General features: G+C 52.1%; 1 protein-coding gene across 7 annotated transcripts in view; it reads left to right on the top strand.

The window, feature by feature from the left end:
- The first annotated feature begins 1978 nt into the window (after window positions 1–1978).
- The window catches only part of LOC126578523 (transcription factor mef2A-like), a 46110-nt gene continuing 25983 nt past the window's right edge, over window positions 1979–22105 (top strand). For 2 of the 7 annotated variants that reach the window (XM_050241170.1, XM_050241166.1), the window contains exon 1: window positions 2505–4704. In XM_050241170.1, coding sequence (XP_050097127.1) covers window positions 3741–4704 — 964 coding nt within the window. In that variant the 5' untranslated portion in view covers window positions 2505–3740. Of the gene's footprint in view, window positions 2073–2503; window positions 4705–14675; window positions 14735–17617; window positions 18877–22105 lie in introns of those variants that run through there. The other 5 variants (XM_050241167.1, XM_050241172.1, XM_050241171.1 and 2 more) reach the window with 5 other exon arrangements.

The following is a 22105-nucleotide window of genomic DNA, read 5'->3' as shown; positions in this document are numbered from 1 at the left end:
CGGAAAGGGCCGGGGGCCCGAAATTATTGTTCGTGAATGAGCAGCGCACGTTGCCGGCCATGCGAGGCCTTTTCTATCGCTGACGCTGCGTGCTCAAATGCTGCAGCTTCCATATCTACTTCCCATCTTCAAACGCACGCTTATGCTGGAGAAAGTATCACTTCGAGAGCTCCTCTTGCGTTATACTATTACAATTATAATTAATTTTTAAAAAACCCCTTTTACTTTGTTTTGTTAATTAAGTTTTTGGAAATTTTATCTCACAAACTTCCTTTTTCTTTTGGTTTTATCTTTTCTTTCCCTTTCCAGGTAAGGCTCAACTTTGTGAAGTGGTTTTGTGCGTTTGCAGTTTTGTTCCGTAAAAATCTCGTGAGTAATTAGAAACAGAATGTCGTGTTCTCTGTCGTGTTCTAATTTCTAAACAACAGAGAATCATTTCACTGTCACCGTCTGTAGCTTTGTGGCAGTCTACCATACATCGTAGTCACGGTTTCTGTTTAGGAATTTTAATCCATTCAACTAACATTTATCAAGGAGCAATATTGCAATGCAGTGCACTTACTGTGGTGAGCGCACAGTGTTCTGTCTATGCCACGGAAGGCAAATCGTCATCGAAAGAAGCGCACTCCTGCGGGAGCAACGTTTAATTAAACAATTCCCGGTGTCAAATGGGGGTAGTCATTCTTCAAACTTTTGCACCGCGAATGTTATGCTTAATTGCAACCACGGCACGAGCACGAGAGCAAGCAACGGGATCATTCTTCACGAGTAATCCGAATTAGAACACCCTTTTCCCTATTTTTGTTAAATTGTCACCCCGAAATGAAGTGCTACAATGCGTAAAGCTCTTCAATATTCTTCTCGTGGCACCATTACTGTTGCTCGCTGCTGTTGTGTGCTCTAATGCTGCATCTAATATGAAACAGCGAGACGGTTCACTAACAGTAACCAAAGCTTCAAATCCTTTTTCATCTGTTCCAACTTACGCCACATGGAGGCAGTCCCCCCCCGGGTAGCAAGGACTCACATATTGCCTTCCCTCATCGCTTCATTTGAATGAACGTCATCGGCCCTAGGGGGTGGGGTTGACGAATTGGAGCTAAAAGACGGTTTGCATCCTGTTTAATCACCTCCGATCCACCACGCCACCGGTAGCCACTTTCCACAGTAAATGCCATGCCAGCAGCCAGCAGCCAGCAGCCAGCAGCCAATGTGGTTTCCTCCACCCCCGACGATACAATCCTCTCCCACGATCCGGGAGGGGGGGGATGAAAAGTGATTTAAAGAAGGCACGTTGCAGCGAGCGCGTTTGAGCTAAACGCGCGCGCAAAGTATTCCAAATCTAACACCCCCTCCCCTCCCCCTCTCTAAGGGGGTGGAAGTACCCGGGGGTGGGTAGTCTAACGAAACAAAAATAAAAGAAAAATGAATATAAACGAACCCGGCAAGCCGGGTGGGAGCGAGCAAATGCCGGCTTCCAACGCCTCCAGTAAGTGGGTGGATGGGTGGATTGGTGGGTGGTAAGGGAGGAAAACATGGAGTGCCACGTGCATTTCGCATATATATTTATTTTGCGATTCATAATACAATCGTCTACCACCAGCACCAGCAGCACGCACACTCGAGCAAACGGGGGGGGGGGGGATGATAGAGATCGTGTCTAGCAGTCCACGTGACACGACCAACCGACCGACCGACCGACCGGCGGAGCTAGCACACCCCCAACTCCCCGCAGGGCAGCTACCACCAAACACTCCACAGGCGATGGAGACGGCGGTAGCTGGTGCGAGCGAACGGAGCGAACGAACGAACGAACGAGCTCCCCTCGAACCCCCCGAGAATTGGAGAAGTCTGACTAACGTGACCCATCATCTATTCCTCGCTCGCTCTCTCCGTTCCTCTCTCTCTCTCTTTCTCTCCCTGACATTCGAGTCACTGTCGTTGTCGTAGTTGTCGGTCGGCCACTTCACCGAGTGAGTTAGGAAGTGAAGCTTGGAAGTTCGTTCGGTTCGGTGCGATGATTTGCATCGAGCGGTCGAGAGAGAGAGAGAGAGAGATAGCGAGACAGAAAGGTTGTCGTGCCATTTGGTACCTGTGCTAGTGACACCTCCCCCCCCCCCTGGTTCAGGTGTGCCATCCCTTTCGCACGCTACTCGCTGGCAGTGTCCTGGAAGGAAGCCCAAGGAATACAGTGTTCCGAGTGACGAATTGGCTCCGCTTCGGCGCCATGGCACGCGGCACTGACGCTCGTCGTTGTAATGTGAATGTGTGTCCTTCTGTGTGTGCGCCTTGTTGTGGCCAGGAGCAGCTCACATGCTCAACTGCATGATCGCCAAGGGCTTGCAGGGTGCGGGGATTTTGGTCGTCGTCGTCGTTGTTCTCCCTCCTCGTCGCTGCATATCCTGGCAACGTACCAGCAGGAAACGTGTTCGTGACGACGGCTGACGGAAGCCTCCTCCTCTCAATCAGTCCGCGTCGCCCACATGCACGCACGCTCCAGGGCCCGTGGGTGCTCCATGCTCCAGCGATGATCGCAGCGCCTAGTGCCAGTTCCGTTTCGGAGGCGTTCGCTGACGGTTATCCTTTTGGGCGGAAGAGCGTGCGATTTGCTTCGGTACCGGATATCGGTGGCTTAGTGTGTAGTGTTTTGCCCACCCCCCCTAGTGCGCCTTAATCTTGCTTGAGGTCTGCTACAGGTATCGAGTGCATCTAATGCTAAGCGATAGGCGCATCTTGGGAAACCGCTTCTAGGGTTCTTCCTTGAAACAATGGCATTCCATATGTTGAGAAGGTCATCAACAGGTGTGTGAATGTGTTTGTGGATTAAAGATCAATCAGTTACAAGGTTTAGATCAGTTTTAGAATGAGAAATAGGATGTTCGTGTGTTCTTGGAGGTGTTGGAGCTTCATTTTCTTTTCCAGATTTCGCTAGTCTTTCCTTCATTTCTTTTTGCGAAGCATTACTTTTTGATGCGTAGGTCCGTATCGTTCTATCCACGATCTGTTTGTTCGTATTCGCCTTTTCTGCTTCTGTTTTGCTCCATACATTTGCAGTGCATTTGGTGCCGAATCGATGAAAGTGTTCCTCTCGAATGATCGAATGGTTTCAAGATGGTGGTGGTGATTCAATGATGAACGTATTTGGATCCTGTTTTGGAACAGTTGGAAAGCATGGATCGAGGATCGAAATGAAAACTAATTTCAAGCATTGTGTACCACCTGTCTAAATAGTGCCGAGTAGTTTAGTGAGCAGTTCGAGAACCGGAAACGGGTTGATGGTTTCCAGAGTGAATCCGATAGCCCGATTGTGAACGATAACAGTGCAAGAGACGGCCATCGCTCATCGCAACGAACGCGACGCAGTTTCTGAGAGTGCAGAGTGCCCTCGAAGACGCGCAACAAGGCGAAAGGAACCCCCCTTGAAAACCTGTGACCGTGGACCCTGGGACGGCAAAATGAGTGCAGGCCACCGATTGACATTCGTTCGGCAACATACGTTGCTGCAGCTTGTGTGGTTCCACGAACCGATACTGAGCCCCGTGAATCGTTAAGCGAGGTTTTTGCCAGGACATTTGACAGCTGAGCGTGCTCTCCTTCCGGTCCGGGATTCCGCACTACGAATACGAAGCAGACTGTCGTGCCATTGAGCCATTGGCTTGGACCAGGACTTGGATTGAACAGTGACGGCGCTTGAAACGCGAATAAACAAAGCGAAAAGCAAGTGATCGTCATCGATAACGATGGGAACTGAGACCGTGGCCTGTGGCGCAGGATATTACGGAGAGCCTACGGTAGGACCGGGGCCAGCGGCCATGAACGGTTACTATCAGATGTCCTCGGAAGAGGGAGGCAATCCCCGGAGTGGCTCGATGACTGACGATGAGTTGGGGCAGGTGGCGGTCTCCAACTCGGATTGTGACACCGATATGGAGTTGCATCAAATATCGCAACAGAACGGTGGACACCATGAGCAGTCCGCCGGTTCAAATCGACCACATCACCCGACACAACAGCAGCAACAACAACATCTGCAATCTGCGCAACAACATCACTCGGGAGATACGGGCGGCCGTGCGAATCCCTGGGCTCAGCAGCTCCAGAACCATATCGCACCTCACAACAACCCAACACCTAGCGCACCGAACAACAACAACAACAACAACAACAACGGGTCCTCTGTAAGTGCAACGGGAGGTAACGCATCATCGGCTACCGGTACTGGAACCGGTTCCAGCCGTTCCGGTACACTGACAGGCGGCAATGGCGGATGGTCATCCTTCCCGGGTTACCAGCGGCTGTACAATGAGAACTCTTACAACATTGCCATTGCGGCTGCAGCAGCTGCTGCTAGTAGTCAGTCACAGCATAATGGGGCGCAGCAACAACAGCAGCAGCAGCAACAACATCAACACCAACATGGACAACACCCGCAACATTCTCAGCATGTACTTCCGGGACCTTCACAGCATCATGGACAGCAGCTGCTTCATCAAAATATCCAGCAACAGCAACAACAACAGGCACATCAACAGTCTATGGCTCAATCACAACAGCAGCAGCAGCAGCAGCAGCAGCAACAGCAACAGCAACAACAACAACATCCACATCCTGCGCAACACAACAATTCATCGAGCGGTTTAACGGCGGCAGCAGTCGCAGCAGCGGCGGCAGCTGGCCAGCTTGGCAAGCGGTTTTACTATCAAGGTCAGTGGCTGGGTAATCTAAGCTCTCCAGAACATCGTGCTCCCCGCAAAGGGGGCTGCGCTGAAGTTACTTGCGCTAAACGATCGAGCAGATCGAGACGTTCGAACCCGTTTTGGTTGCACCCGTTTTGGTGGAATGCACAGTTCTTCTTATGGTTTATTTGTGTTAAAAAAGGATCATTCTCTATGATTTTTTCTAAAGAATCCACCAAGTCTTTGTTTAATTTTTAATTTTCCATTTTGGGTAGCATTTTCAAATTGGAAAAGTGATGCATTTTACGATTTTGCTTAAGCAAACGAATTTTAAATAGTTATTTGAAAAAAATACCTGATGATACAGATTAAGTCTTCAAATATTCTAATTGATTGATCGAGTAGTTGTTATGCTGTGATAGGTACTAACGCTGAAAACGTTTGTTTTGGGAAACGCGCTTCAAAGTAGCGAGACGCATTGAGCCATAGATGAGGTGCAATTTTTCAAAAATGAATATCTATGGCAATTTTAGTTCGAATAATTCAAGAATTTTACACACTATTGAGTTTAACACTCATGTAAAACTGTTAAAGTAAATGTCTCAAAAAAAATACTATAGCCACCCATCAAAAAGATTGCAGCAATTCCTGGCACTTATCTTGAAGAATATGTTATCAATCTTTAACTGACGGTTAGTCTAGTAGACAAATTGGAGCATCCAAAGTCATTGTAACGTCGCATGCTAAGGCCATTTGTGAATTAAGCTGCCCTGCTGCTCCAACCACCACTGCAATCCGGAGGGATTACGGTCAGGCGCGCGAAAGTAGTTCACAAAGCAATGCTAATGAGTCAGTCACGCACCGTGCTAGCAATCTAGCGAATCAAGCTGGACACTGACTTAAGCCGTATGCAAAGGTATTTCCATTCGCTTCGACCAAGGAAGCCCCAAACGGCTTCGATTTTCACCGACGGTGATTGAGCTTGCTCACGGTGAGCATGCGATCCCGCTGGGAATTGGTCCTTTTGTCCTGGGTTTTCTTTCGATTATCATTTCTAGGGTGGGTGCATCGTGCACGCCGATTTTATTATCAACTTGGGAATTGTAATTGAATTAATATTTGGAGTGATTTCGGTGGTCCTTGTGAGGTGCAAGAGGCAATCAATCGTCTTTTCATGGTATGTGGAAACCACCGAAGGCACCATAGGGTAACGAAAAATTGATTAATAATTTTTTAATTTTGTTAATCGATTCTGAGCACAATGATTTGTGGGCGCGTAATCTGTGACAGTGCTCAGTCGGTGTTCATTTAAAAGAAGTAACCGTTCTTTTGGGCGTATCAGTTTGTTTGGAGAGCATCGCAATAGATACTTGAAAACGTTTGCAAAACAAACATTGGGGCGCTTCATGTACACCATTGATCAAACAATGGTTGATCGAACAGATTGCGTTGGGTACTCAGTACTTCACCAAAATGGTCCATCAACGTTTATTTTGCTGAAATAGTATAGCATGTTCCTCATTTATATTAAAGAAAAAGCTAAAATAATGTTAATGTGCAGCATGAAACTTCTTTCATTCTCCACCTCATACCACTGATTGCCGCTAGCCATAAACCAGTCCACAGAGCATCCTTACGGATGGAGGATAATAAATCAGTTTCTGTTTTATCCATCGCACACCTCCACCATCTTGCGCAGATGAATTGAATTCAACTAATGGCACCAGCGTGTCCAACTCTCTCGCTCATGGTGTGAACGCACAACAAAAAGAGAGAAAAATAACAATCCTTCCTCTCCATCCACTCCATCTGGGGACAGCATCCATTGCCTTTGGCCATAAAATTGAGGCAAATATGAAAATTTATAAATATGCTAATCTCGCAACCGCACGAATTGGCGACGGAGATGTGGTACCCAGTGGACACACCATCGACCAAGAAGCTAGACGACGGATGCACTTTGGGGCAATTGTTTTCAACAGAAAGAAATTGCACCAACCGGGGGGCAGGCCGGCGGGAACCAGCGCTATTTACACGGTTGAATTCCACCGAACCCAAACAAACACGGTTGAGAAGAGCAAGCAAACAAGAGCGTAACTTGCGGAAGGATTGATAATGAAGCACATTGGTTGTTTGAATAATTCGCAACCTTCGCGACATCGTGCGACGTAGATACAGGTTCTAAAAGATGATAAGGTTGATGAGTGGTCTAATTTTAAGGTAAAACGTGGACAAAAAAAAAGAATGTAATTGATAGCAGCCAATCAATCAATCAATCTACTATTCAAAACATGACGTCGCAACTACAAAATGAAACTTTCCCATGCAAATATACCTGCAAAGAAGGAAACAGCTCACCGTAGCAACAGCTGCTAGCTAGTGTTATCGGATTAAAACCGAACAGAACCCCAAGCTCCAAGAAATAGGTCGGAAAGGGAAGTATCAAACTGCTATTTCCAACTGACGCACTCCGGCCCCCCGGCTGGTGGTGCATAGAAATGTCACGCCAGAGAGTCAGCACTTCGAGTGCCCGAGCCCCAACGAACTACACTTCCTGTTCCTGGGGCTCATTATTTCGAAAGAACGGAGCGAGCGAGAACAACAACAACGGCGGTATTGGGTGGTGCGGCGGGGTAGGTAATGCGCCTGGGACACCGCATGCCACGTGAGGATGGCCATGGCTATGGCTCTTAAGCCAATTGGCGAAAAGACTTTAGCAAACAACGGGCCAGGGGACCAACCAGTAAAAGCCTCAAACCACGCACACAAACCAACCAACAGACTCAGTTCTCTCCGGTCAATGCCGATGATAATCCAATTAACGGTGGAAAATAATCATCCGATGCAAGCGTGTATGGTGGACGGGAGTGAAAAAGGTGATGGGTTTGAGGGGGGGGGGGGATTTTCCATTTGTGGGTGGCCAGCGTGGGCGTGAAAATGACGCCTCGGTGCCATCGAGTTTCCTGGTCCGACCGGCTCGACCAATCAATACACTTGCCACGGTGAGGATCAGAGTGTTACTATGCTGTATAGGGGATTTTATGCTATGCCAATGGAGCATTACTGGACCTGGAATTGAATGTTTAATTAATCAAAAATACGTCTGCGATCCCCGCTCGATAGTAGTTAACGATTCCAGACCGCCAGACATCAGCTTCCTGATCAGCAATGCCCTAATGCCCGATGAAAGTATGCCAACCGTGCACTCCAACAACAACCACACGCTCCTGTTGTTTGCCAATCGTCAGTGTCCTCAATTCCGCCTCCACCTCGAGCAAACGCTTTTATGATCCGGCGTGCCTGCGAAATGGCGGCCTAATCAAACGGTTGCCATGTGGCCGCATTACCGCATTGCCACGTGCCACGCATCTCGCACCGGTCTCGGTGGCCCAGAGAAACTCCCAGATGGAACTCCGCGATCGCGACTCCACAACTCCACAACTTCCGTACCTGTCGCGATCATGCTCCGACCATCCAGCCAACCAGCCAGCCGGGTCGGGTCCAACTTTCGATTTCATTTTGTAAAAGTGAAATTTTCGGCCCACCACCCGTCCACCGCCCCTCGCATCACATTTTCGGTGATTTTCTCTTTCGCCTTCCTCGCATCGCATCGTCGCGCGCACACTACAGACAAACCAATCCGGGCAGACACTGGGACTGGGCAGCGCTACCTGATGATGGCCTTCCTCGACCATTTGGTTCGCACTTTTGGGCTACGGTTTTTGTGGAACGGAACGGGACGCAGGAGAAGGTACACTGTGGAGGAAGGTGCTCTGGGCACGTCCATTCGATGCACATTAAATCTGCGCGAACAACCGTTCGTTCCTTCGTTCGCTTGGTACCGATCAGTCGCGTATTGCGTCTCGCGGTGCGTAGCCTTTCTGTTCGGCGGTCGCCGCCAGGCCAGAAGGGGTGGGTAACGGGTGGGGCGGTGATGAGGCAGCAGGCGAAGGAAAGGAAAGGAAAAGCAGGAGGAAGTGCTACAACCAAGCCAGCAAAGCACAACGCAGTTCGACGGTTCCGGTGCGGATCGCCCGATGAAGAGCTTTTAATTGACTTATTACCGTCTTTTCCTATCTTTTCTCGCACATTTTCCACCACCCTCCACCTCTAGCCACCAGCGCCATTTCTCCGTTCCGAAACCGAAATGCTTAAATCATGTTACGGTGGCCGCCACAGTGGCGACGACGACGACGATCGCTGCTCGATGCTGTCATTTCAGTTTCGGGTTTTTCGGTCTGGGGGCTTTTCCACTCACATTCGCGCGATGGAAAACTCATTACGAAAGACGGGTTCTTCTTTCCTTTCCTACGCATTTTCTCGCCGAAAGCGCTCTCTTTCTCTCTCTCTCTCTCTCTCTGTGGCGCGCTTGATCGCGATGATCGGTCACTCACCTTCCGAAATGCGTGAAGGAAATGATGATTTCCGCTCCACACCGTCACCGTGCACCCCGCTACCGTGCCGGGGATTGGAATTTGCCTTCGAAGAAGACGAGGGTACGACGAGCACGAGGCGAGAGGTCAATCACGGTGACTTTGGCCAGCTCATCGGTCAGACCAGGCCAGGCCATCGAACACGATTTTCCCATTTAATCGTGAGCGTTTGATGAGCAACCGTGCGCATCTTCACCGGGAGAGAGGGGGTGAGCCAGGGAGTTCCCTCACCTTTAATTGATTCTCCCGGGCCACAGTCCGGTTGGCCATCTTTCCGTCGGTCATTTGCATCCAGTGAGAGGTCACTTTGTGGTTAACCCACGGTTCGGTCTGTGACGCGGGGGGAGTGCCTCCGTCATTAGAGAGCAACCCGTCGGACAGACCATTCTGCATGGCACGGCCTGGAACAGCAGCATCCGGAATGGAGTCATCCACGTGCGAAGAACCACCACGCCAACCGGCCAACTCACTGCTTCTTCATCCTTCATCCAATTCCTTCTGGATCCACGAAAGACCACAAACCACGGTGCGCACGTTGCCGGACCACGCTGTCCACGTGTTCGTGCCACGCCCCGGCCGGCGACGGTTCCCGTTCACTTTCTTTCAACGCGCGGACCCTGGCCGGAGTTGAGGCTGGTTTTTGGAGAGGCCTAGGAGAAAAAAGGGGCCCCCGGAAGGGCACTCGCGGGATTGTCGGCAACGCCGGGAAGCCCTTCGCGGCCGGATAGCCAGTCGGGAGGTTGATGGAGGGTTCGATTTTTCGATTGTGTTGTGGTGCTCGAGGAGAAGCAGAAGCAACTTTTCGATTGCGCTGATTGCTTTCGAATGATTAATGTTTGTCGAACGGTGGAGGTTCCGTGCGGTTCTTCTCCTTTCTGGTCATGAACGAATGTCCACGGCCAGGTAGCGAGTGCTGGTCGCGTGACTGACGCGCCACATCCTCATCGATTGCGAGGGATGATGTTTGGATATTGAACCTTTTTTTTGGAAGGATCCCCTAACTTCCATGTCACAAAAGAAGAACCGAAAGCAAAGTAAGCAAAGTATCAAAGGCAATATCTTGTTTATCATATCTGATCCAGCACGGGCGCACTATTCCGATGCGATGATGCTTTCGATTTGATGCCCTTTTGCTGTTCCGCAAACACGATTAACACGTCACCTGGGGGTGCTCTATTAGTGATGTGCACGGATTTGTATCGCCATCAATCAAAAGCCCAACTCCCTCTAGGACGGCTAGTAGTTCCTAGATCCACTCTCAGCGATGCAGATAGTACAGCGATGCGAGAGTGACTTCAATGATGGCAACATACACTCGTGTGTGCGTTTGATTTTTTTTTTTAGTTTTTCCACCTCACTTCCCTCACCCATTCACTCAGAAAAAGGCCCCTTTCTGCGCATCGAAATGTGGTACTAGTCAACAACAAAAAAGCTCAGAAAAACCCCCACGCGGAACTGTCGGATACGGAAAATGTATTCCCGCCGCCGCTTAGTCCATTCGGCCGAAGCGAAGAGTAAATCGAGGGAAGGTGGTTGTGGAGGTGGAATGAAGCAAGATGTTTCGAGATGCAGGGAGAGTGAAACAAGTGAAGAAAGAAAAAACAGATAGACACCAACTAACCGCCTTTTGCGGCCCTAGTTTTCCCTCCCTTCGCTCACCACCCTTCCCTTTTGAAAATCGAAACCAAAATGACCGAACGAGGGAAGGGGAAGCAACGAGAGAGAGAGAGAGAGAAAGAGAGCGAGAAAGGGAGGGAGAGTGAATCCGGAAGGACGGGACGAGGCGCACAGACTCACCGCAAAGCTGTGCGTTACGTAACCGTAACGTCGGCTTCACCCTCCGTGCGTTGGAAAACCCACCCCTAAGCACCTTCCACCGGTTCCCCTACCTCCCTTCACTAATGGAATGGCACATTGAGGTAGCGTCCCGTACGTATCTATTGCAAAAGTCTACCGCGGGCCACTCGGAACGTTGGAACGAAAATGGTGCAAAGGTGGGAAAGGGAGGGTGGAGCGAAGATAATGTTGGAAATGCTTTCCACACGGTCGACGACAACGAGCCCTACTGACTGAATTGTATGCAGGTGAATGGGTGATACCGGAAAGCCGGCAAACCTTTGGAGAGCACCGTTGTGGCAAGGACGCCACGATTTGGCAGCGCGAGGGAAAAGATTAGCAAAATGTATCAAGCCTATCAGTGCTCGAGATGCTTATTAGATCGAAATCGACGCATAGATGCATAGCGGAAGCTGGCCATTAACTGGCCAGCGATTCCTGGTCTCTAATCTCTTTTATTCCGTTTGGCAGATTAACAAGAAGGTTCATCAGGATCTCGAGGCTCTCTGTGGTTGCAGGACTGGAATTTGGACTTTTCTAGTGGACATAAAAGTTGATTAACCAGAAGGGCGCGGAGGAGACGCGATCCTCCTGAATGAAGCTCCACAAAAAGCTAATGAGTAGCGAAGATTATAACTCCAAAGAACGTTGGAGTTCAAAGCAGATTCGGAGTGCATGAGCTTTCTTTGGTTTCCTTCCCAAAATGGTGAGAGATGCGCCTAACCTTTAAGGCCCCTGGCCGGCGGTGTGCCACGCTACTCCGTTTCTCGCAGACAGAGCCAGAAGAGAGTGCGAAAATCCACCACAAAAAAGCAAGATCGTGACTAACCAACGAGCGAAGCCCCTTTCCAAAAAGGGTGAGATAATCCAGCAAACTTCCAGCGCTGAGAACCTCGCGCAAGCGCGGCTGGGCGAATGAAAGTGAAACAACGTGGAGCCCAGCATCGCATCTTTCTTTGGGCGGCCACAAGACAAGAGAAATGGCCTCCAACTGAGCGATCAGCGAGCGAGCGCCTCGGCTGCCGCCACCGCATGATCATCATAAGCAGCGAGGAAAGGGAACTTTCATCTCACCACCACACAAGCACTCGCTGGCGGTGTCTACTACTCTCATCCTCCCACGTCATGCCACGCGAAGGCGAATTCCGAAAGTAAAGTCCCGCGCGAATCCGGCGAAAGAACACCGATTTCGGGCATTCCGTACTCGCCGTCCGGCGTCCGGCGACTTTCGATTCCAAGACCACGGCTCAGCGGCTGGGGATGATCGATGGAGAAGCATTAGCGGTGCGCAGACTGGCCACAGCGAGAGAGAGAGATAGAAAGAGAGAGAGAGAGAGAGAGAGAGAGAGAGAGAGAGAGAGAGAGAGAGAGAGAGAGATAGAGAGAAGAGTGTGTTGCACATTCTGGAGGACGCTAAATGTCAGGCTTTTGCCGGCGGACCTCTGGCAAGGATTAATGTTCCGAATCAGCATCCCGGCCGGGTCTGCCTGAATGTCATCCTGGCAGGGTTCGAGGCCAAAGGCCAAACACTTTCATCGACGACGACGACGAAGCCATCCCTAGGCCGCCATCATTCGTCATCGTTTCGAGCGAGCGTGCGATCGATCGATCGATCGCTCGATTATGTGGGAGTGGGAGTGGACGCACTGGAGAATCAACCTTTTGGGGAGTCTCCGGGATGACACGCAAACATACACGAGCCGTTAATTGCTCGGTAGCAAAGTGTGTGCGGCACTGTGGCGTTTGATCAGCGCTCCGTTCTGCGCAAATAATGCAAATGCATTCCAGCACGTCATAAACCGAGGCGTGGTGCATCTCCGGGCCGGCGTCGCGATGTCTTAACTCGTCGACTGTGTATGTATTTGTGTGTCAGTAGCCGCTGCTTCACTAAACAGCTACTGCTGCTGCTGCTGCTGACCGATCGCGCGACCTAGAACCTGCCCTAGAACTTGATCTTGAATCTTGGTGGCAAGACACAGAGAGTGGCACATCCCTCCACAGTGTCCAGTGTTCGGCACGACTCGTGTGTGCTCGTGCAGTTCTCGTTGCACCTAATTGCAGCGCTGCAGCGGACACTACAGTGCACTAGAGTGTGTGCGCGAGTGCGCGCGAGCGAATGCAGCGTCTGTTACTCAGTCACTCAGTCAGTCAGTCAGTCAGTCAGTCAGTTAGCCAGCCAGGCTACGGGATATGCAGGTGGAAAGGGCCACTAGCACACATCGACACACATGTCCGATAACGTCCGCCCGGTGACGAGACTAGTGTATGACCGGTAGTGGAAGAAGGGTGTATTACAGCACCGCCGAGGCACCTCCGCTGTACGATCATCCCAAAACCGAATCACTTGTAACGACTCCGGCGTGAGGGCGACGTGTGGCCTGGAGTTCAAAAAAGGAAAATCTTATTAACATCCAAACCGCCTTCTTCTGCTTCAAACTGCTGTGTGTAGAGGGTGGCAGGGAGGAACACTGACACACAGAGACGTGATGGAATAATTGTAATCAAGCGATCTGCTGCTGCCAGTGCCAGTGGTGCTGATGGTTCGCTTCATCGGTGAGCGTATGATGGATTGATAAGTGCCCGGAACGCACCCCAGTACCTGACTCATGCATCCATTAACACTCCTAATGCATTCCGGATGACCTTTTTGATTTTTGGGCCAAATATCTTGCATTCCAGCCCGGGATACAATTTCCTGGATTCCAGAGACTCGTCAGACGTTGCGCTGCTGCCTGGGACCACTCCCTTTGCACCAACTCTCTGCTCGCTGCGGTGCTGGATGCTAATGAAGTCCCTTGTCAGCACACGATCACGTTGCCTGGTGGTTGTTTCTGCTGATGTCCGCCCCTTTGGTCACGGTGATGTAGATAAGGATGCCGTGATGATCACCGTCTACTCACAGAGTGAAGCTCCCAGACACAGACACAAACTTCCCAACTGATGATCACCCCTTTGGAAGGGTTGTTTTGTGCTGCATCACCTCTCTCAACTGATATGCCACTTCAGTTCAGTCTTTTCTAAATCAAATATTTACCGGGCGACCGGTTAGAAGGTGTGTGTGTCTTTGTGTGAGCGATAGTGTGTGATCGATAGTTATCGAGCACTAGCTCCACAAGGCACTGTACTAGAACCGGCAATCAATTCCCGGGACCATTAAGGGGAAGCGGGCATTCTCGCACCACACAATGGTGTGCCATAAAACAGTAATTTCCTTCACAGATCCATCAAATGCTGTACGTTTGAGTGTGTTGTTCCGCTTGTAACGGATAGAATGGGGTACTATCAATGCGGTGGGCTTCTGGGGTGCGTTTTCCAAACTGAAACCTATCGCCGAGAAGTTTCTTTTTTAGTTGCTCCAAAGTCTCCACCCAATATAGCGAGACTCCACCGAAAAAGCTCCAGCATGCGCATGTCCCACCAGGTGTACGGGGGGGGGGGGGGGGGGAGTTGGTTTTCCACTTCAAACACTCGCTCGCTCGCCAGCTTTGTACGAACGCGCGTGCGTCCCTCTAGAATGCTCCAACAGTCGCACCATTTGTTGGAGCGCTAGAAGCTTCGGTGACGAACGGACCGGTGTCTAGTGCCGTTCCAGCCACCAAGCGAAACAAGTGCCCGCCCGCACGTGGAATGCGCCATTCCGCGTGCCGATTTTCGCCGATTTTTCCCACATACACACCGCGACCAGTGGCCAGTGGCAAGCCGCACCCACTCTGCTCTGTAGCTGGATGCTGGAAGCAACATCCGCGCGCCCAACTCACTAAGTTCGGCCAAGTAGCAGCTCTTCGCAATGTTAGTAGACGCGAGCGCGTTCGTCATTCTCGTGGGTGTATTTGTGTGATTAAAAGTGGTGTTGGTGCCGAGTTAGTAGTAGATTCCTCCCTCCCCCCTCTGCGCCATGTGGCTTCCGATTGTTTCTTGTGGATCACGTAATACCCGCTCAGAAGCATAGAAGCGGGGGCCGAATGGAACACTAGGAAAGGGAGAGGGAGGGGGCTCGATCAGTGTAACAGCTTTTCCTATTGTTTGCCATCGGTTGGTTTCCACTTTTCCACCTCGTTCGCTCACTCTCTCTCTTTCGCGCTGGCATAATTTTCCCGCTAGCATTCCGCCACTAGCCAGCCAGCCAGCCAGCCAGCCGTTGCTAGATGACTTCCGGGGGGCCAACATGGAACACGAACGCGGAGCGAAGCGGTAAAGAAAGTAAAAGTGTTTCCATCCCCACTCCAACGAACGTTTTGTGCCTGGTGTGTCTCTCTGTTCGTGCTGTGGCACCGAAGAGCCTTTTTGGCAATCCCAGTTCAGTTCCTCCTTCAGCCCCCTTAAAAACCAACGAGCACTCGGATCGTCGTCGTGCCGCGATCCGATCGCGCTCCGCGTGCTTTGTGTTGTTTGGTTTGGTGTCTTCGTCACCAAACGGAGCGAGATGGGTCGGTGCTTTCTCTCTCTCTCTCTTTCTCTCCCCTTTTGGCGCCTTTTAATACGATCTCACGCTGGCCCGGCAGCCCGGTTGATGGCGACTTTCACTCGCGAAGCCCGCATCATCCCCATTTCCGACCAACCGACCAACCGATCGGCCATCGTGTTCGGTGTGCGTTCGCGTTACTTCCGCATCACGTTGTGGTGGTGGTGGTGGGAGTCAACCACTTGGGGGGGATATGATGACAAACGGGGGGGAAGAGGTTGGTTGCAGAAAATCCGAGGCTCGTTCGCTCACTCGCAGAGAGCGAAAGAGTGAAAGTGATCGGCGCGAAGGCGAAGAAAAGGGAAAAAAACGAAAGGCAAAGCAGGGGCCCCCAAAAGGGGGAGGAGGAGTGGTTGGTCGTGTGACGACCGACGCTCGTTTGCCATTTCGTTCCATGGACATGGACGAAACATGGTGAAGGAGCAGCTAGGGAGGGATGGTATGTTCCTGCTGCAGAGAAAGCGAGAGAGAAAGAGTGAGACGGCACGGGGAAAGGGGGGTGGGGGACCCTGGTGGACGATACTGCCGCCGAAGGAGAAGCAGCAGCAGCAGCAGCAGAAGGCGGAACCGGGCTGGCAAACCAACCCCGCCACGGTTTTTGGGGTGGTTCGCTCGAGCAGATGACGGTTGGACCTCGCTTGGGCTTACTACTCTGCGTTCCGAGGTCGATCGCGTGTATCGCTCGCTGCTCCGTCACCTAGGCGCTGCTCCGTCGTATCCTTCGCGTCGCGTATGTCGCGTGCGTGTGTGCGTTTGTGTGTGACTGAGGTCCTGGAATACCCCCACCGGGGGGCCAAATCCATCCCTACATCCGGGATCGTGCCCATTTGTTGATCCCTGGAAGGATAGCAGGTTGTTGATCACGATCACCATTCTGGAAGAGGAAGTGGAAGAAACAAGCGTATAGAGGGTGTGGCGGGGGTGAAAAAGGGGTACAAGACTCCACCAGAAGTTGCGAACTAGACGGTTCCTGTGAGTGAGATTCCAGTACTCGATCGTGTTCTTAGTCGTTCGCAAGTACAACTGAAGTATCGACGTGATCAGTCGATCTTGAGTTCCCATCGATAGTGTGGAGAGATCTGGAGCTACTAGCAGCTCCCGTGGGAAGTGCAGTTGTTGAACAGATAGCGAGCGCTAGCGAGGTGTTTGTGAACAGGCCAGGTCCAGTCCAGCCACTCAGGCGGAGTGCTAGTACTAGTGCCGGGATCGCATCCCTGGATAGTCCGCCGCACATCAACCGCGGACTCCTCGCGGCGCAGTCCGTGATTTGCATAGCGCGCGTTCGTTCGTTTGTCCAAACCGACTTGTCCAGCTTGTGTGTCCAAGAGCGCGCGTCGTCAGGTCGCCGCCGTCGCCGACTAATCTATTGTGTAGCATCAGCGTCCGAGTGTCTCTCTGCCTGTGTGTCCGTGTTTGTGTGCTGGCCTGTGCTGATGTGTGCTGATTGGGGACTGTTCCGGCGGCGCGGCCCCGTTCACTAGCGTTTAGAAGCAGCGCATTAGCATTCAGAACGTCCGGAACGAATAGGGAAGACGCACAACGCCGCAACAGCGTGGAAGGGCTCTCTCGCTGTCACTCTCTGTCCCTTTGACTAATACTCTCCCTACCTCCCTCCCTCCCTCCGTCCGGTGCTGAGGAGCTGGAGGAACGGGGAGAGAACGCGCGACGCAACCGCGCGCAACGCATGGCATAGCACGTACAAGGTCATAACCGGCGTGTGAGCGTGTTCCGCTGCATCGACACACTATCCACACTAACTAGCGGGCTGGCTAGCGGCCACACTAAGCGCAATAGTAGTAGCACGCGAGTGCGCGCCAGAGAGAGAGAGAGAGAGAGGGAGAGCGAGTGCGCGAGTTTACTGTAAACCCGCGCGCTGCGGTTTGACGCTTATCACGCTGACGAGTGCCAGGTTCTGGAGACTCTTCATCGCAAGTCCACGTTCTAGCTAGCTACCAGGCCGGTTGGTTGGTTGGTTGGTTGGTTGGTTGGTGTGCGAGTCGCTAGTGTCATCGAGTGCGTTCCTCCAGTCGGTTCCAAGCACTTAGGGAGGGCTGAGGTATAAACGAATTCTTCCGGACCTCGTTTGGCGGTGAAGCGAGCGGCTCTGGTTCCCTATACCTAGCGCTCTTCCTCCGATGTCGTTACTCGTGGTACCGACTGGTCCCGATCTGGGCACGACCCTTTAACTCCCGTACCGTTCCTTCCATTAGCGAAAAAGGTCGATTCGCCAACCGGCCCACTGTTCTTTGAGACCGACTTCTTTTGACCGTTTGTGCAACCCCGCAGCCAGTCGCTTGTTGTCGCCCAAAAACCAACCAAGTGTTTAGTGTGTCTCAGGTCGGCCCAGGAAGCAAGCAAGTGTGTGCCACACGGTGTGTCCCAGGTCACCCGCGCTTAACATGGCGTGATTGGAAGGAAGAAGTGGAAGAAGAATATAATACAATTACTACTACTGCTGTTGTTACTGCTACCGATTGCCGCTACTACAATGGAAGAGTGTCCGTGTTTTGAGTGATCGAGTGGTAGCGTAAGAGAGTGTCCTCCCGGTTTCTCCGCTGTGTTTCTCTGTGTTGACGACGACGACGACGACGAGTGTTGACGGGAAAGTGAGGTGCAGCCCGATAAAATACCCAGAAGATTGTGATAATCACCAGGAGCTCTTATCTGGTCTCCGAGAAAAGTGCAGAAAAGCGTGAGAAAGTGTCCAGGGAACCAGTACACCCGATACACGCAATGCAGGCAGTTTCGGCGATGAACATGGAGTTCCAACCCTTGCCGCCGGTGTCCACGATGAATATCGGGCCACCGGCTCCCTCTCCATCGCCACACCAGCTCCAGATGCTCACCAATGTTCCGAATGGGAACAGTGGTGGTGGTGGTGGCGGCGGTGGTGGTGGCAGTGGCGCTGGTGGTGGCGGTGGTGGACACAACGGGCTGGGGAATGGTTCCGGGGTGCACAGTCAGCTGCTGGGGCCGATGCCACCGCCCAGCATCCTACCGATCGGTATGCCACTGCAGCAGGTCGTCCACAATCTGCAACATCTGACCAACGTCGGTGGACTGGGTATGGGTGGCAACCCTCAGCAACAGCAGCAGCAACCGCAGCAACAACATCAGCAGCAGCAGCAACAGCACCAACAACAGCAGCAGCAACAACAGCAGACACACCAGAACCTACTGACCAGCAATACGCCTGGTGTTGGCAACAATGGACTCACGGCGATCCATCATGGCGGACCACAGAACCTACCACCGACCTCCCAGCTGCTGCAGGCTATACACCAGAACACCAGCAACAACAATAATGGTGGAAGTGGAAATAATAATAACAACAACAGCAACACCATAAATCTCAACAACAGCAACAGCAACATGAATAGCAATAATAGCAACAACAGCAACAACAACAACAACACCATCACACAGTATCAGGTGCAGCAGCTGTGGAGACATCACGCCTATCTCAACGGTAATGTACACCTGTACCCGGATAAGGACTTCTTCATCCACTTCTTCTTATTCTTCTTCTTCTGCTTTTTCGCTTCTCTGGAATCTTTTCGAACTATTCTCGATCATCTGGGATCGATCGCTTCACATTCTGTCAAACGTTAAATTAACTTGAGACGAATTCCGAGCTTCTCCTCCTCAAGGGATCGATTAGGAGAATCCCTAATTGAGGGTCCAATCCCATCTCGCGAGAAAACATTCCTACCAAGGGGGTGCGCTGACACATAAGGGACACCCCGATTCAATTAACCCCGAAACAACATTCCGCGCCCGAAAAGGGCGAGCTCATTAGTGGCCGCCTAATACACACGCCAGTTCCTTGTGCCGGCCAGGGGGCAACACCTCGTTGGGCTCGTTTGCGAATAATCACTTCACTTAGGGTATTTCTTCGGTAGCCCCGCGGGGCCTTCCAGACATTCCTTCTGGAGTTGCGGTTGCCTAATAGCAAAGCAAAGCAGCTCCCTTTGCCATACCATTGGCCAAAAGAATCCAAATGCTAGCAACTCTGGTACTCGGCTGCACCGTATGGTCGATTACCAAGTTCCGTGCGCCATAGACCCGCCCCATAGTATTAGTAATGGAAGAGTATGTATGTGCTGGAGGCATAAAGGTGGCAAACTTTCCATTTCACTTCACTTCCTCATGGCGATCGCGATCGTCGTCGCCGGCGTGGATGTCTGCTATGGGCAACGGGTTCGTTCCTTGCATATCTCTCCCTCTCTTTCTGATCTTTGTGGCTCCGGCATGTGTGCGTGCATGCCAGGTGGACCGGTTTTTTGGCGACGCGAGATCGGCCTTTTCGGTGTCTGCAGCAGATCACCTGGAGCACCAGACGACCACGACGACGACGACGACGACGGCGACGGAACGACTTTTACTTTCTTCGAACATTCTGACCCTTTTCGGTGTCGTCGTCGTCCAGTCGGAGGGCTGGAGGGTCAGAAATTGTCAAATCAAATGCAAAGTACTGCCAACTGTGGAAATTCCAACCATGCACCAAATATCCCCCGTTTGGGTCGATCCTCTCGGTTCCGCCTCAGAAACTCTTGAGGAACGCATTTTTACGTCTTTTTTGTGGTTGTTGCTGCTGCTGCTGCTACTGCTACCATTCCGGCCACGCACTAGCCTGACACTAGCCTTCTCCTTCTCCTCCTTCCCCTTCCCACCGGTGGAGGCTGGGCTGTCTGGCTGGCTGGCTGAAAAGCAGCATTTCCACCTTTCTCACTTTCATTTGCGGCGCCCGTTTTCGTCGCCAGCTCACGCGGAGTCTGTGTGTACGCGCGCCCGGATTCGCCCAGCTATTTTTTTTTAACCCCATCCACCTTTCTGCTTTCTTCCTCTTCTTCTTCTGCTTCGTCGCTTTTTTTGGGTTGCTGTCCAAAAAGGGGGCGACGGGGGTGGTGGAAATGCGAGAGGTGCGTCTCCAAAGATTAACTCTTCCAAAAAAAAAAACCAGTTTTACGCACCGTTGAGCGATTTCGAATCGCTGGCAGCCGACGACGCAGACGGCCAGTGGAAGCTGTGCAGCACCGCTCTTCTCCTCCACCCTCCGGCCCCTTCTTTTTGGCGATCGCTTTGGAGTCGCTCGCTCACGCACCGACGAAAGTTGATCCGCAGCAGGAGCCGCCGCCGCCGCCGTATTGTCATGCGTATTCGGTGCGTGTAGCGATCGCGAGGCGGCTCTGCGTGGGTCTGTTAATTTTGGAACCCCCTTCCCACCCCCACCCCCTGCTTTTTGGTCACGCACCACCCTCCCTTTCACCACTTCCTGCTTCGTGGTGGTTCGATGTCTCTATCTCGTTCGCTCGTTCGCTCGCTTCATGGTTCAGTCGGCCACTCCGGGTTCCCTCTCCGGTGCAGCCTTTCGTGCGTCTACGCACTTTTTGGGGTGGCCACTCCACCCCTCGGAGGGCGGGAGGGGGTGGTTTGGTGAGCTAATTAATGTTTGAATTAAAAATGATAGAAAGTGAAACCATTCAGCTACCTCTCCTCCGTCGCAGACAGAGGCCTCTGTCTGTGCTGGCTGGTTGGCTTTGGCCCCCGGAACATCCGGAAGTGGCACTGCATCCGTAGCCAAGCCGGCTGTCCGTGGTCCTCGTGGTGTGGCCAACGGAGAAGGTACCACGACCACTGCCTAGAGATTAGCCAGTTTCTCTCCGTGGGTTTTTGTCACCGGACCGCGCTTATCGCGATCTACCCGAGACCCCGGCCAGCAACCGACCGGTGGAAAATGTCAAATCGATGATGACAGCTTTCGCGACGCGTCGCGATCGGTCGCTCGGTCGGAAGAAAGTGTGAAAGAGCGACACGAGAGACCGCTGTGGTGGTGATGGTGGTGGTCTTGCCATGGATCATCTTGCGCCTTCGATGACCTTCGGTCTTTCGTGACCGCCGGAACGGTGGCGGTGTCTTCTGGAAGCGAGGACAACCGATGCCATGGCGCGCCAAATCGCGCCGGCGAATCCTCACCATGCTGGTGGATTATTGATTGGAGAAAGCCTGGCCATCGGACCTGGTGGTCGATGATGGAGGTCTCTCTCTCTCTCTCTCTCTCTCTCTCGGCGGTCACAGTGCAACATTGTGGTCACTGCGTTCACCACCAGGTGCAGAATTGTTGCACAAGATCTTGCTGTTCATTGTTGTGGTGGTTGTTGTTGGGGATGGTCAAGTCCCGGTGTCTCGGAACAGGGCGCGTGGCCACCCAATAAGTCACGTAAATCGGAACAATCGATCGACACGGGTGCTGCGTGCATTGCATACACTTACAGCGCACACTTACAGCACTTTCGCGTCCCAATCCAAAGGAAGGAATGGTTGGAAACGGTTCCCTCTTCGCTTCACTCCTGGCCCGGGCCACCATTTCGTAATGAGTCGTGACGTGACGTGACAGCTGGTGCCCCCCAAAAGTCAAAGCCGAGCTGACCACTACAGTCTCGGGAAACACTCGAACTACTCCCATCAATTCCGGCTGTCTCATGCTCCACAGCAGCAGCAGCAGCAGCACCAGCAGCCCCTGCCATTGCGTCGTTTCGCTCGCTGGCATCGGGCCACTTGGAGATGCAAATTCCCGTTTTTGTTGTACAACCCCCGCAAGCGCTTCCTCTCCCTTTCGGAAAGGGTTGGAATCGTCATCGCCATCCGTCGCAGTACGTTCCGGCCCTTCTGGAGTCGGTGCTGCTGCTGCTGTGGCC

This window comes from Anopheles aquasalis, chromosome 3, assembly GCF_943734665.1.
Source record: "Anopheles aquasalis chromosome 3, idAnoAquaMG_Q_19, whole genome shotgun sequence".
NCBI lineage: Eukaryota > Metazoa > Arthropoda > Insecta > Diptera > Culicidae > Anopheles > Anopheles aquasalis.
The sequence above is the reverse complement of the archived record's forward strand: the minus strand, read 5'-3'. Positions and strand labels throughout refer to the sequence as shown.